General features: G+C 44.6%; 1 protein-coding gene across 6 annotated transcripts in view; it reads right to left on the bottom strand.

Moving 5' to 3' along the window:
- The window catches only part of LOC149311510 (uncharacterized), a 43,673-nt gene that overhangs the window by 14,443 nt on the left and 13,732 nt on the right, over positions 1-15,498 (bottom strand). For 5 of the 6 annotated variants that reach the window (XM_089527327.1, XM_089527325.1, XM_089527329.1 and 2 more), the window contains exon 6: positions 5,454-5,569. In XM_089527327.1, the coding sequence (XP_089383453.1) occupies positions 5,454-5,569 (116 nt within the window). Of the gene's footprint in view, positions 1-5,453; positions 5,570-10,474; positions 10,555-15,498 lie in introns of all 6 variants that reach the window. The other variant, XM_089527330.1, reaches the window with a different exon arrangement.

Here is a 15,498-nt window from a genome sequence, read left to right as displayed (position 1 = left end):
CCGGTAAGGACGCTTGGGAGCGACACTGTGTATAGCCCTGGACAGGTTGGTATCCCAGATATTAGCCAGGGCATCAACAGAATCGCCGTCAGAACCAGTCGCATATCCCTCTAGGGCTTCTTGGAACCTTTTGGGTTCCATCAGCCTTCGAGGGTGGACCATCCTAATGGGTCCGCCACCCCCGGGGGAGCTTGAGGTAGAAGTCTTGATTCGAGCCTCAACCAAGAAATGATCCGTCCATGACAAGGGAGAGATGTTTGAGATCTCTACCCACGGAACCTCCATGTCCGTACTAAAGATCACATCAAGGGTATTACCAGCGCAATGCGTAGGCCCTGAGACTAGTTGAGACAGGCCCATGGCTGTCATGGTAGTCAAGAACTCCCGAGCAGCACCTGTTGGAACTTCACTGGCCTCGAAAGGGATGTTGAGGTCTCCCAAGACAAGAAGTCTTGGGGACTCCAACACCAGTTCTGAGACCAGCTGTGTGAGCTCGGCCAGGGAGTCTGTTAGCGCACGGGGTGGCCTGTAGACCAACAGAATCCCCAGACTGTCTCTAGCCCTCAGGGACAGGTAAATACACTCGATGTGATCTGTTTTCCGGACTGGGATCCTGGTTAAGGAGAAGGTGTTTTTATGGACCAAGGCAACACCACCCCCCCGTCCACCTAACCTGATCTGGTCCTTAACTGAGAACCCGGCTGGGAGGGCCTGGGCCCACACTGCCTCGCCCTCAGGCCCAAGCCAGGGCTGCGGTTCCATGAGGAGGGACTTCTTGCAACAGACGGGTTGCATCTCACGCCAGTTGGAAGAAATGTTTTTGCCAACAGTCTCAAGAACTTGATCAGGAGAGCTTTAAACTGAGTTCCGAGGGGAAGGGAGACAATATTAAGGAAGGCGAAAGAGATGGCGAAAATAGTCAAACAGACATAGAGGAAACAATGCAAACAGTGCAAGGACCCAACAGTGGGAGGCAAAAAAACTTGCACAAGCAGCAAGTAAAAGGGAACCATGGTCTGCGATGTCTCTACACTAATGCACAGAGCATGGGAAATAAGCAAGATGAACTCGAACTCCTAGTACAAGAAAGCAAATATGATATAATAGGCATCACTGAAACCTGGTGGGATGAGTCTCATGATTGGAATGTGGAAATAGAGGGGTATAACCTTATTAAGAGAAATAGGCCAAACAGGAAAGGAGGAGGAATAGCACTATATGTCAGAGATATTTACACCAGTGAAGAGATCCTGGACATCAATCATGGAAGCCAGGTGGAGAGCATCTGGATAAGAATCAAAGGGGAGGGAAACAACAAGGATGTTACGGTGGGAGTCTACTACAGACCCCCAAGTCAGATTGAGGAATTGGATGATATCTTTCTAGAACAGATGACCACACAGTCAGAAAAGAGAGATGTAGTAGTGATGGGCGACTTTAACTATCCTGATATTTGCTGGAAGTCAAACTCAGCAAAATCCTCAAGGTCTAGCAAATTCCTCACTTGCCTGGAAGACAATTTCATGGTCCAAAAGGTGGAAGAGGCAACAAGGGGGTCAGCTATTTTAGATCTGATCCTAACCAACAAGGATGACTTGGTTAATGGGGTGCAAGTGGAGGGATCCTTAGGTGGAAGTGACCATGTTCTCCTGGAGTTTGTTATACAATGGAAAGGAGAAGCCAGGCAGAGTCAGACACGCATCCTAGACTTTAGGAGAGCAAATTTCAGTAAACTTAGAGAAGTATTGAGGGCAATTCCATGGTCAGAAATACTAAAAGATAAAGGAGTTCAGGATGGATGGGAGTTTCTCAAAAGAGAGATACTGAAGGCACAATTTCAAACAGTTCCAGTGAGAAAGAAAAACGGGAGGTGTCTCAAGAAACCAGGATGGATGACTAAGGAACTTTCAACTGAGCTAAGTTTGAAACGGAAGATGTCTAAGAAATGGAAAAAGGGGGAAATCACGAAAAAGGAATTCAAAGAAATAGCAGGCATGTTTTGGGGTAAAGTCAGAAAAGCTAAAGCGCAGAATGAACTCAGGCTTGCTAGAGAGGTTAAGAACAATAAAAAGGGCTTTTTTGGATATGTCTGCAGCAAAAGGAAGAAGGAAACGGTAGGGTCACTGCGTGGAGAAGATGGCAAAATGCTAACAGAAGACAGAGAAAAGGCAGAATTACTCAACACCTTCTTTGCCTCAGTCTTCTCAGAAAAGGCAAAGGGGCTCAACCTGAGGATAATGGAGCAGAGGACAGAATAGGGGAACTTCAGCACAGAATAAGTAAGGAGATAGTAGAGGAACACCTTGTTAATCTAAATGAATTTAAGTCTCCGGGACCAGATGAACTCCATCCAAGGGTATTAAAAGAACTGGCAAAAGTAATATCGGAGCCATTGGCAATCATATTTGAAAACTCCTGGAGAACAGGAGAGATCCCAGCAGACTGGAGGAGGGCAAACGTTGTCCCCATCTTCAAAAAGGGGGAAAAAGAGGATCCCAACAATTATCGTCCAATTAGTCTGACATCAGTTCTAGAAAAGATTCTGGAGCAGATCATTAAACAGAGAGTCTGTGAACATCTAGAAGGCAATGCCATAATCACAAAAAGTCAACATGGGTTTCAGAGAAACAAGTCATGCCAGACAAATCTAATCTCTTTCTTTGATAAAATTACCATATTGGTAGATGAAGGGAATGCTGTGGATATAGTATATCTTGATTTCAGTAAGGCCTTTGACAAGGTTTCCCATGACATTCTTGCAAACAAGCTTGTAAAATGTGGGCTAGACAAAGGAACTGTTACATGGATCTGTAATTGGTTGACCGGCCGAACCCAAAGGGTGCTCAACAATGGCTCCTTTTCATCCTGGAGAGAAGTGACCAGTGGGGTCCCACAGGGCTCTGTCCTGGGCCCAGGGCTATTCAACATCTTTATCAATGACCTGGATGACAGAATTGGGAGCATACTTATCAAATTTGCAGATGACACCAAATTAGGGGGAATAGCTAATACCCCAGAGGACAGGATCAAGATTCAAAATGACCTGAATAGACTAGAAAGCTGGGCCAAAGCTAACAAAATGAAATTCAACACGGAGAAATGTAAGGTATTGCACTTAGGGCGGAAAAATAAAATGCACAGATATAGGATGGGTGACACCTGGCTGAATGAAACTACGTGTGAAAGGGATCTAGGAGTCCAAGTAGACCACAAGTTGAACATGAGTCAACAGTGTGATGCGGCAGCTAAAAAGGCCAATGCTATTTTAGGCTGCATCAATAAAAGTATAGTGTCTAGATCAAGAGAAGTAATAGTGCCACTCTATTCTGCTTTGGTCAGGCCCCACCTAGAATATTGTGTCCAGTTCTGGGCACCACAATTCAAAAAGGACATTGAGAAACTGGAGCGTGTCCAAAGGAGGGTGACAAAAATGGTGAAGGGTCTGGAAACCATGCCCTATGAGGAACGACTTAGGGAGCTGGGGATGTTTAGCCTGGAGAAAAGAAGGTTAAGAGGTGATATGATAGCCCTGTTTAAATATTTGAAAGGATGTCATATTGAGGAGGGAGCAAGCTTGTTTTCTGCTGCTCCAGAGAACAGGACCCGGAACAATGGATGCAAGCTACAGGAAAAGAGATTCCACCTGAACATTAGGAGGAACTTCCTGACAGTAAGGGCTGTTTGACAGTGGAATGCACTCCTTCCTCGGAAGGTGATAGAGTCTCCTTCCTTGGAGGTCTTTAAACAGAGGCTGGATGGCCATCTGTCAGGGATGCTTTGATTTGGATTTCCTGCATGGCAGGGGGTTGGACTGGATGGCCCTTGTGGTCTCTTCCAACTCTACGATTCTATGATTCTATGATTCTATGAAATGCCCGAGACAAAATGTAAACATGATATGTTTGTTGTTTGTACTGTGATTGGTTTCTATGTGGGAAAGAGGCTGGACTCCATCGTGGGAATATGTTCCTGGAGAGAACAAAGGCCTGTTCAAGAAGTTGGTTGTTGAGAGCATGGACTCTGAAAGAGAAGGATGTGATATACAGTAGCTGTTAGTTTTGTAAATAGTAACTAAGACAAATAAACCCTCGTTTGAGTGAAGTCTGCTGACGTTGGTTTCATTAATTAAGCAGCTGTTTCACTAGGCATTGTTCCAGAAGGTTTCCTGTGCTGGAGTTGGCTTTGGTCCTGAGTTCCAGAGGACACTGCATCTGATCCAGTTGGTACCAGTTTGGGGCTACGAGGGCAAGAGACATCACCCATCCCAAAGATTTTTCTAACAGGAACATACTCCTTTGGAGGTTTTGGTGGAGTCTCCCTCCTTGGAAGTCTTTAAGCAGAGGCTAGATGGCCATCTGTTAGGGATACTTTGATTGAGAGTTCCTGCATGGCAGAATGGGGGGTAGGACTGGATAGCCCTTGGGGTCTCTTCCAACTCTATTATTCTATGAGCAAGGGCTAGTTGACAGTAAATGACACTGTTGCCTTGGAGAGTGGTGGAGTCTCCTTCTTTGGAGGTCTTTAAACAGAGGCTGGATGGCCATCTGTCATAGAGAGTGCTTTGATTGTGAGTTCTTGCATGGCAGAGGGTTGGACTGGATGGCCCTTGGGGTCTCATCCAACTCTATGATTCTATGATTCCATGAAGATCATAGTATCATAGAATCATAGAGTAGGAAGGGACCACAAGGGTGATTCAGTCCAACCCCATTTTGCCATGCAGGAACTCTCAATCAAAGCATCCCCGACAGATGGCCATCCAGCCTCTGTTGAAAGATCTCCATGGAAGGAGATTCCAAGGAAGGAGTGTCTTTCACTGTCAAACAGCCCTTACTGTCAGGAAGTTCCTCCTAATGTTGAGGTGGAATCTCTTTTCCTGCAGCTTGCATCCATTGTTCCGGGTCCTGTTCTCTGGAGCAGCAGAAAACAAGCTTGCTCCCTCCTCAATATGACATCCCTTCAAATATTTAAACAGGGCTATCATATCACCTCTTAACCTTCTCTTCTCCAGGCTAATGAGGGGCAGCTGGTGGGTCTGTTACAGCTCTTGCCTTGAGCCAGAGGAATGGGAGGGGGGAGGTTCCTTCTTCTCCTCTTCCTCTTCCTCCTCTTTATTTATACCCTGCTTTCCCCCCTAATCTAGAACTCAAAAAATGCTAAAGTTAAAAAGATAGTCATATATTTTTTTAAAAAGTTGATAAGAAACCATTAAAAACAACAAATGCACATAACGCAGGACATGAACACCCACCCACCCCATCCTGAGCCGTCAGCCCTTAAGGGTCTGCTGAAACCCAAAGGTCTCCCCCTGCCTACACAAGGATAGCAAGGAGGGTGCCAGCCTCATCTCTCTAGGAAGGGATTTCCAGGATCTGGGAGCAGCCAGCAAAAAGATGCTTTCCTGTATTCCCACCAGATGCACCTGTGAGGTTGGTGGGACAAAGAGGACCTACCTCTGCATTATCCCAAAAGGTTTCCTGTTTAATAAATTCATAGCAGAACCGGTTGTAAAGAAGGACCCCAGGAGGACATGGAGACCGAGGAAGGACCAGGGAGTCCTTCATGGCATCTGCAAGAGAGAATCATAGAATCATAGAAGAGTTAGAAGGACCACCAAGGGCCATCCAGTCCAAGCCTTCTGCCATGCAGGAGACACCATCCAAGCCCTCCCTGGGACAGAGGGACATCCAGTCTCTGTTTAAAAACAGCCTCCAAAGAAGGAGACTCCACCAGCCTCCAAGGGAGCAGTATCTTCCACCCTCAAACAGCCCTTACTGCCAGGAAGGTCTTCCTAATGTTGAGGTGGAATGCCTTTTCCTATAGCTTGCATCCAATGCTCCATGTCTTAGGACAATTTGAAGTATAAACGGGCATTATCCCGTGAAAATCACACATTTGCAATTAATATTTTCACATGACGTTGCGATTAAATGGGCATTTTCTCAGGAATATCCTGTGAATACCATGCAATTGCAATAAAGCTTTTCACATGACATCACATTGGAAAGTGATTAAAGTAGCATTAACCAGTGAATAACCAGGCAATAAACAGCAACAAATCATTCATGGGGAAATTCTGAAAATGCTTTCTTGTTGTTTATTGCCTGGTTATTCCCTGGTTATTCCTGGAATAATGGCTCCTTTATTGCACTGTCTGAAAATCTTAATTGCAATTTATTAGTAATAGTGTGATTTTCATGGGATAAACCCCGTTTAAACTTCCAATTTTCCTCCGTGTGATAAAGTCCTACGTCTCTGGAGCAACAGAAAACAAGCTTAGTCAAATTTTCCTTCATATGATAAAGTCCTATGTCTCTGGAGCAGCCTTTGGACACGCTCCAATTTGTCAACATCCTTTTTGAATTGTGGAGCCTAGAATTGGACAAAGGATTATTCCAGGTGAGGCCTGACCAAAGCAGAATAGAGTGGCCCCATTACTTACTTCCCTTGATCTTGACACTATGCTTTTAATGATGCAGCATAGAATTGCATTGGCCTTTTTAGCTGCCACATTGCACTGTTGACTCATGTTCAACTTATGTGTCGGTGAGAGCGGCACATTCAAAAGCTGGCTCGCCGGGCCCCCCTCACTCCAATCCCAGGACTTGGCTTGTGTGTCTCTGCAACTGCGCAGCCCCAGAGGAGCAACAGTAGCGTAACTGTGTAGGGCTGTATTGCAGATTTATATAGGAATTTATTAGATATAACGGGAGTTTTATATTGATAGGGGACAAGCATAGGACAGCGGGAGGAATGAGCCCATCACACGTTCTCCTCCACCTTTTAACTGTATCGCTGTTGACGATGGAGATAAAAGATTGTGATGATACACATGTTGATGGGGTGGTAGGGTGTCATAATAATTTGGCTTATGTTCATGGAGCTCCTATTGAGATAGTGCGGGGCATGGGGAGATATAGTGGTAGGAGAGTGGAATTACAACATAAGTGAAGGCAAGATCGGTGTTTAATACCTATCCTGCCTTCCATCCACCCTGCTAACCCAAAAGAACCGAGGATCAGTCCAACCGTACCACAGACTCTGTCTCTGCTCCTATGCAATGCCAGGTCAATCAAGAATAAAGCCCACATAATACAAGATCTTCTGGTAGAGGGAAAACCTGACCTGGTTTGCATTATGGAGACCTGGCTGGGGGTCGAGAGTAACACAGTGTGGGCGCAGGCTCTCCCAGCTGGAGCAGACCCAGCTGGAGCAGATGTTAAGGAGCAGACCAGAGCATGTGGGCAGGGGGGAGGGATTGCCATAATCTATAAAAATACTCTTACTTTGACTAGGAAACCCATCTGGAAAACTGACTTCATTGAGTGTATTTACCTGACCCTGAAGGCTAGGGATAGTCTGGGGATCCTGTTGGTCTACCGTCCACCCCGTGGCCTAACAGACTCCCTGGCCGAGCTAGCATAGCTGGTCTCGGAACTGGTGCTGGAGTCTCCCAGACTTCTTGTCCTGGGGGACTTCAACATCCCTTTCGAGGCCGGCTCACAAGATCTGACCGGTGCAGCTTGGGAGTGCATGGCTTCCATGATGGCCATGGGCCTGTCCCAATTAGTCTTGGGTCCAACGTATTGCGCAGGTAATACGCGCGATGTGGTCTTTTGTATGGACATGGAGACTCCGTGGGCAGAGGTATCTAATGTCTCTGCCCTATCATGGACGAACCATTTCCTAGTCGAGGTGTGACTTAAGGCAACTACCCGAGTTCTCCCTGGAGGTGGAGGACCTATTAGAATGGTCCACCCTCAAAGGCTGATGGAACCCAAAAGGTTCCAAGAAGCCATGGAGGGGTTTATGGTTGGAACTGACGGCGACTCTGTTGGTGCCCTGACCGACATCTGGGAGAATGATCTCTCCAGGGCTATACACAGTATCGTTCCCAAGCGTTCTTTCCGGACGGCTTCTAATAAGACAGCCTGGTATACGGAAGATCTTTGGGAAATGAAGCGGGCCACGCAATGACTAGAGCGCCGCTGGCGGAGACACCAGCGCTTATCCGACAAGACACTCCATCAGACCCTTTTGAAGTCCTATGGAGTGGCAATAAGTGCAGCAAAGAATTCTTTCTATGCTGCATGTATTGCGTCTGCAGAGTCATGTCCTGCAGAGCTGTTCAGCTGTCGCCCACCCTGAACCCTATTTTAGAACCAACTAAGGCCTGCTGTGACAATTTTAGCAACTTTTTCGCAGATAAAATCTCTCGGATAAGGGCTGATCTTGACACCGGCATTATAGCAGAAACAATAGGAGAGGCATCCAGAGCTTCCGTGGCCTCCATTTAAGTGGTTCACTTTGAGTATGTACATACCAATGAAGTGGACAAGCTTCTTGGAAGTGTTAAGAAGACGACGTGCTCTCTCAATCCCTGCCCCTCTTGGTTGACCGCCCAGGGTGGTGATGCAGTAACACTATTATTACAACGTATAATTAATGCATCTTTCAGGGAGGATAAATTTCCATCTAATTTGAAACTAGCAATAGTTAAACCTCTTCTTAAGAAACCCTTCCTGGACCCCCTGGTGAGAAATAATTATAGACCGGTCTCCCTGTTGCCATTCTTGGGCAAGGCGATCGAGAGAGCAGTTACCTTCCAACTCCAAGCAGTTTTGGATAAAACCAATTATCTGGACCCATTTCAAACCAGCTTCAGAGCGGGATACGGAGTTGAGTCTGCCATGGTCGCCTTAGTCGATGATCTCCATCTGGGCATCGACCAGGGAAGTGTGACCTTGTTGGTGCTCTTGGACATCTCAGCAGCTTTTGATACCATCGACCACGGTATCTTTCTGGAACGCCTGAGAGAATTGGGCATTGGGGGCACTGCACTTCAGTGGTTCCGATCCTATCTCTCGGGCAGATTCCAGATGGTGCAATTGGGGGACACTCGCTCCTCTAAGAGGGAACTGACATCTGGTGCCCCTCAAGGAGCTATTTTGTCCCCCACTTTGTTTAACATTTACATGAAACCGCTGGGAGAGATCATCCGGAGACACGGGGCGCGGTGTTATCAGTACGCTGATGACACCCAAATATGCTTCTCTGTGTCTCCGACTGATGCAGTGACTAAGGATGGTGTGTCTCCTCTGAATGCCTGCCTGGAGTTAGTAATGGGCTGGATGAGGGAAAACAAACTCAGTTTGAATCCAGAGAAAACGGAAGTACTGGTGATAGGTCCCCCAGGCCCGGGGAAGGAAATTTGTCCACCGGTCCTGAATGGGGTCACACTTCCCCTGAAGGACGAAGTTTGCAATCTAGGAGTACTTCTGGACTTTTCCCTGCAGTTGACATCTCAAGTAGATGCGACGGCCAGAAGTGCTGGCTATCAACTTCGGTTGATACGCCAACTGCGACCCTACCTGGGCCAAAGGGACCTTGAAACTGTGGTACATGCTCTTGTAACCTCTCGTCTAGATTTCTGTAATGCACTCTACATGGGGCTACCCTTGTAGCAAATCCGGAAGCTTCAGTTAGTACAAAATATGGCAGCCAGATTAGTCACTAGTACATCTAGCTTTGACCATATAACGCCCAAGTTGAAAGATCTTCACTGGCTGCCCATTTGCTTCCGGGCACAATACAAGGTGTTGGTTATCACCTATAAAGCCCTACATGGCTTGGGCCCAAGTTACTTGAGGGACCGTATCTCCCCATGTGATCCGCCTCGCACACTCAGAACATCTGGAAAGACTCAGTTGGAAACACCATCTTCCAAATATGCCTCCTCATCTCAAAAGGCCTTCACAATAATGGCCCCGAGGTTGTGGAACAGCCTTCCTGACGAGCTCCCCCCCCCAATGAGTGATAATTGATATGCCCTATCTGACAACGATATTCTGCCCTTGCCCCTGGATGTCTGATGGTTTGATAAATTATTGATGTTACATTTTACTGTTTAGTGTTTTATAAGATTGGTGTATGTATTTTGATTTTAGTAGTCTGTAACCCCGCTTCAATCCATTGGGTGAGGCGGGGAAACACAAATAAATTATTATTATTATTATTATTATTATTATTATTGTCTACTTGCACTCCTAGATCCCTTTCACATGCATAAGTCTCCTTAAGACAGGTGACCCCCATAATCCTATATCTGTTCATTTCATTTTTCTGCCCTAAGTGCAGTACCAGACATTTCTCCGTGTTGAATTTCATTTTGTTAGCTTTGGTCCAGCTTTCTAGTCTATTCAGGTCATTTTGAATCTTGATCCTGTCCTCTGGAGTATTAGCTATTCCTCCTAATTTGGTGTCATCTGCAAATTTGCTAAGTATGCTCCCAATTCTGTCATCCAGGTCATTGATAAAGATGTTGAATAGCCTTGGGCCCAGGACAGAGCCCCACTGGTCACCCCAATGGTCACTTCTCTCCAGGATGAAGAAGAGGAGCCATTGCTGAGCACCCTTTGGGTTCGGCTGGTCAACCAATGACAAATCCATGTAACATGTGGTGGAAGTGACTCACCTTCTGCGTAGGTGACAGCAAGGAGGCTGCCGAAGAGAAAAAGGAGAAGGTAAGCCATGGAGGACATCTTGGCTCTAAACCTGTGAAGACAGAGAAGGTTGAAGAAGGCAGGTCTTCCAACTGGACGCATCCAGCCTTGTCTGATTTTACAAGACAAGGAGCGTTGGGCCTTTTTAGGCCTTGGATGGGACTAACTGGGATCAACAGGTAGAACTAGGAAAAGCCCAAAATTCTGCAGATATCTATTGCTGCCAAGCAGAGCCAAAAAGACTAGGCAAGATGGACCTCCAAAAATCTGGCTCAGGTCTTTATAATGTGGGTTTGTGAAGTCGAAGGCTTTCATGGCCAGCATCCACAGTTTTTTGTGAGTTTTTCGGATGATGTGGCCATGTTCTAGAAGTTTATTCCTGACGTTTCAGCAGCATTTGTGGCTGGCATGTAAGATGCTGGCAAAACATCAGGAATAAGCTCTTCTAGAACATGGCCACATATCCCGAAAACCCCACAAAAAACTGTATAATGGGGGTTGACACTGCTTTAACTGCATGCTATGGCTTCATGCAATGGAATTCTGGGACCTGCAGTTTTGTGAGATAGCCTTATCCCCCAGAGAGCTCAAGTGTCCCCTACAAATTAAAAATCCCAGGATTCCATAGCATGGAGCCATGGCAGATAAAGTGGTGTGAAAATGCACTATTTTGGTAGTGCAAATTAGACCTCAGGAGAAAGACAGTTTCTTCAGCTCATATGGGAGAGGAAAGAATACTGGTAATTATTTCATATAGAGAGATCTTGTAGCACTTTGAGACTCACAGAAAGAAAGAAATGGGCAGCATGAGCTTCCCTAGACTTCAGTCTACTTCTTCAGATGCATTTGATAAAAGCTCATGCTACCCATTTCTTTCTTTCTGTGAGTCTCAAAGTGCTACAAGATCTCTCCATATACTGATTCTACAGACTAACATGGCTATATCTTTGAATTCTGGCAATTATTTGTTCCCCAAAGTTGGAGAACCCAGTCAGGGAGAATGATAGAGCAAAGGCACTTTTCCATTGTTTTCACTTGGCATTTGAATGTCTTAATATATTGTTGAGGAATTATTCTTCAGAGAAAAGCATGAGGAGGGGGAGGCTTCAGTGCAGATAAACATGCTTCCAGACCCTTCACCACCCACAACATTTCCAGCGACACCCCAAATTCTAATTTAGAAGGAAAGGGAAGAATGATGAAGATGCCTGAAACGACTGATCTCACCTCTGAAGGCAAACTGAGTCCAAGGAAGGGAAGGTTGTTCAGCCCATTCCTTGGTGGATATTTATGCTTAGAGGAGCAGGAGGAGGGACCTCCATGGCCCCCGTGTCCTCCGCTGGGAATGCAACAAGTGGGACTGCAAGATAAGATTCATTGATAAGGTCAAGGAGAGCGGGCGGAATCCATACAAGGGTATCCCAGGGCCTGGGAATGTGATATGGATCCACAGCTGCAGGTCTTGCATTTCCCGTAACTGCAGGATCAAATCCACAAGATGGGACAAGTCCATACTGCAAGGAGGCTACATTCGGTATCATATATTTTTTCCCCAGTGAAGAATTTCAAGGTTTCTAATATGACTGCCAATATGTTAGGCTTTCTCCCACTCAAAGAAAGAAGAGATTGATAGCAGAAGCTTCCATGCACTTGGGTGTACTTCCTTAGATGCCCATGTAGACTGACTTTTAAAGTCCCCCCAGCAGAGCACCTTCTTGTTTCCTCTTGAGGTACTTTGGAAATGACAACACTGAAATGCTGAGGCAAGTGGGAGTCCAAACAATAGTTGTGTGTATGTAGTCTGATGTGTATTTCTGCATTTGGTTATAGTCACCACCGTGGTGTATAGATATAGGATGGGGGACACCTGGCTTGACAACAGTACGTGCGAAAGGGATCTAGGAGTCCTAGTAGATAAAAAGGTTGACAAATGCTCTTAGAGTGGAAAAATGCAATGCACCTGGCTTAAGGAGACTTATACGTGTGAAAGGGATGGCCCTTGGGATCTCTTCCAACTCTGGGATTCTATTATTTACTTTGGAAAAGAGAACACTGGAAAGCAGAGGCAACTGGGAACCAAGCGACTGAAATGCATGTGCTCTGGTGTGTATTTTTTTGCATTTGTTTTATGTCTTCCATCCATGTGAGTTTCCAAGGGAATGTGGAATACAAGTTGAATGCATGTTGGGTGAACATTACTGCTAAAGGCTTTCAGTGACACCTCTCTGCTTCAGGATATTTTTGGATGGTTCAGCTACAAGTATCTCAGGGTGAGTGACAGAAACACACTGATGACTAAAGGGCTGCCCTAGAGAGGAGGAGGAAGGTCCATGGGCCACCAGCTCCAACCCAGCCCTGCTCAATGCAGGCTCTCCAGCTAAAGCATCTCCAGCAAGGAGCTGTCCAGCCTCTCTATGTAGACATCCAGAGAAGATCCCACCACCTCTTTAGGCGATGGGTTCTATTGTCCATCTGCTTTCACTATCAAAAAGTTCAGTCTAATGTTCAGTTGGAATCCACCCTCTTGGAATTCAAATCATTAGACCTGGTCCTACACTTTGATTGTGAGTTCCTGCATGGCAGAATGAGGTTAGTCTGGATGGCCCTTGAGGTCTCTTCCAACTCTATGATTCTAGGATTCTATGCCATCATGTCATCTCTTAGTCTTCTCTTCACCAGACTGAACATGCCCAACTCATTCTACCTCTCCTCAGATGTTTTGTTCTCCATCCCTTGCTGCTCTTCTCTAAACTTACTCCAACATGTCTCTATCCTTCTTTACACGAGGCGTCCAGGAGTGAACACAGGGCTCCAGATGAGGCCTAACCAGTGCAGAATATCATGGGACAATTCCTTCCCTACAGTTGGAAACTATGCTTCTATGAATGCAGACTAAAACAGCATTTGCCTTCTTTTCTGCAGCATCGCACTGCTGGCTCATGTTCAACAAGGATTCACAATAACCCCAATAATCCTTTTCCCATGTAGCACGGCTCAGCCAAGGATCCCCTTCCTGCAGAAAAATATGATCTTTATTTTATGCTTTTATTTATTTATTTATTTTAAAAAGATTGAATCCCAAAGTTCCTGGGTGGTTATCAGCTCAAGAAACTTTCCAAAGAAGAGAATTAGGTAGTGTGAAAAACTGGTTTATATCTGGGGATTTACTAGAGGAAGATCAAGATAAATAGTATAGTAAACATTGGGCTGATTTGGAAGAAAAGGGTTTTACAGTGCAGTGGCTGACATGCTATCACAGTGATGGCGAACCTATGGCACACGTGCCAGAAGTGCCACTCAGAGCCCTTTCTGTCGTCACTCCAGCACAGAGTTTGCCAGAGTTTGTTACTAGAAAGCCAGAGGGACATGGCACTTTGCAATAAATAAGTGGGTTTGGGGTTGCAGTTTGGGCGCTCGGCCTCAAAAAGGTTCACCATCACTGTGCTATCAGTTAAGGGAAAGATTCAAGGAAGTTAAGGTAAATTATGGTCTTGCAAAGAAAACAACAGAATTTGAGAATATAATGAACTCAGGAGAAAAACATACTACATCCAAATTATATAAATTACATGCAGCTATGACCCAAAAGAAAACTATTACAAAATGTTTTTCAGGTGGTACTTGACCCCAATAGATTAGCTAAAACATATAAAGTGACTATGGATAAATGCTGGAAATGTCATACTTGGCGGACATCTACAAAAGCTCAAGACTATTGGATGGGAATTTTTTTTGTTATTAAAACGATCTTGGGGAAAGACATAATGTTTAGACCTGAATTATTTTTGCTAAATATGATTAAACAGAAGCTGGATGGCCATTTGTCAGGGCTGCTTTGATTTAGATTTCCTGCATGGCAGAATCGAGTTGCACTGGATGGCTCCTTTTAGGGTTTCTTCCGTGATTCTATGATTGACTATGGAAACAAGGTTAAAAGAAAATATACAAATCTATTGTATTACATGGTTATGACTGCGAGGCTAATTTATGCAAAGAATTAGAAGAAAGAAGAAACACCAGATATTCTTGAACGGATGGAAAAGATGATGGCCCTATCTGAATTCACTAGCTGAGTGAATGGTGAGGACACTGAAGATTGTATAAGGAATCAGAAACCATTTATGGATTACGTTAAAGAGTAAGAAAAGGAGATAACAGTATTAATATGACTTGTTATGTTTTTATCCTTATTTAATTTTACTTACTACTTCCTTCCTTTCTTTCTTTCTTCCTTTCTCTTTTTTATTCTGATGGAGGAGTAATAATAATAGGATGTATATACTAAACTACTGGTTAAAGGAGTGGGAAGCCAAACATTGCACCAAGGTGAAGGGGTTAAGGGGGTTAATACTAGTTAGACATAGTCTTTCTCCTTTCTCCTTTTTTCTTTTTCATTTTTTATATTATTATTTTATAACCCATTCCTTCTTTTATTTGTTCTATGGCTTTATTTTTTATTTTTCTTAAATATATTTTGTTAGTTTATCATATGATTCCAATGCTTTGTATAAAATCATATGTACTTTTTCATTATTATACTTTTTATTCTGTAACTTTATTTAATAAAACAATTTAAGAAATAAATTTTGTTGAAAACATTTAGGTTGACTCTGTTTAGGATCAGCTTTGCAGCTCAGAGATGCTGCTCCTGGATGTGCCCAGGACTTATTTTTGCCGGCTCTCACAAATGCTGCCTTTCCCCATATACACACATGGCCCTGACACACGTCCATTTGTCACATCCCGATTAGATAAGTGTAATATGATGTTAAGGTGGAGTTTTTCTCGGAAAGGGTTTGGAAACTAAAGCTGTTGCTAAATGCTGGAAGCCAGGCAATTCTGCAAAGGGCTTAGGAAAGTTACTTTTTTTAAAATTAAAACTCCCAGAATTCCAGGCCAGCCTGGTCACTGTTTACATGCCATGAGGGATTCTAAGGTCTATAGTCCAAAAACAGGACAATTTTTAGGATCTTACTGAGAATATATGATTCTCATA

This window comes from Sceloporus occidentalis, unplaced genomic scaffold (genome assembly GCF_023333645.1).
Source record: "Sceloporus occidentalis isolate IW3139 unplaced genomic scaffold, rSceOcc1.0.p SCAF_5, whole genome shotgun sequence".
NCBI lineage: Eukaryota > Metazoa > Chordata > Lepidosauria > Squamata > Phrynosomatidae > Sceloporus > Sceloporus occidentalis.
This window is presented reverse-complemented; position numbering and strand designations above follow the sequence as displayed.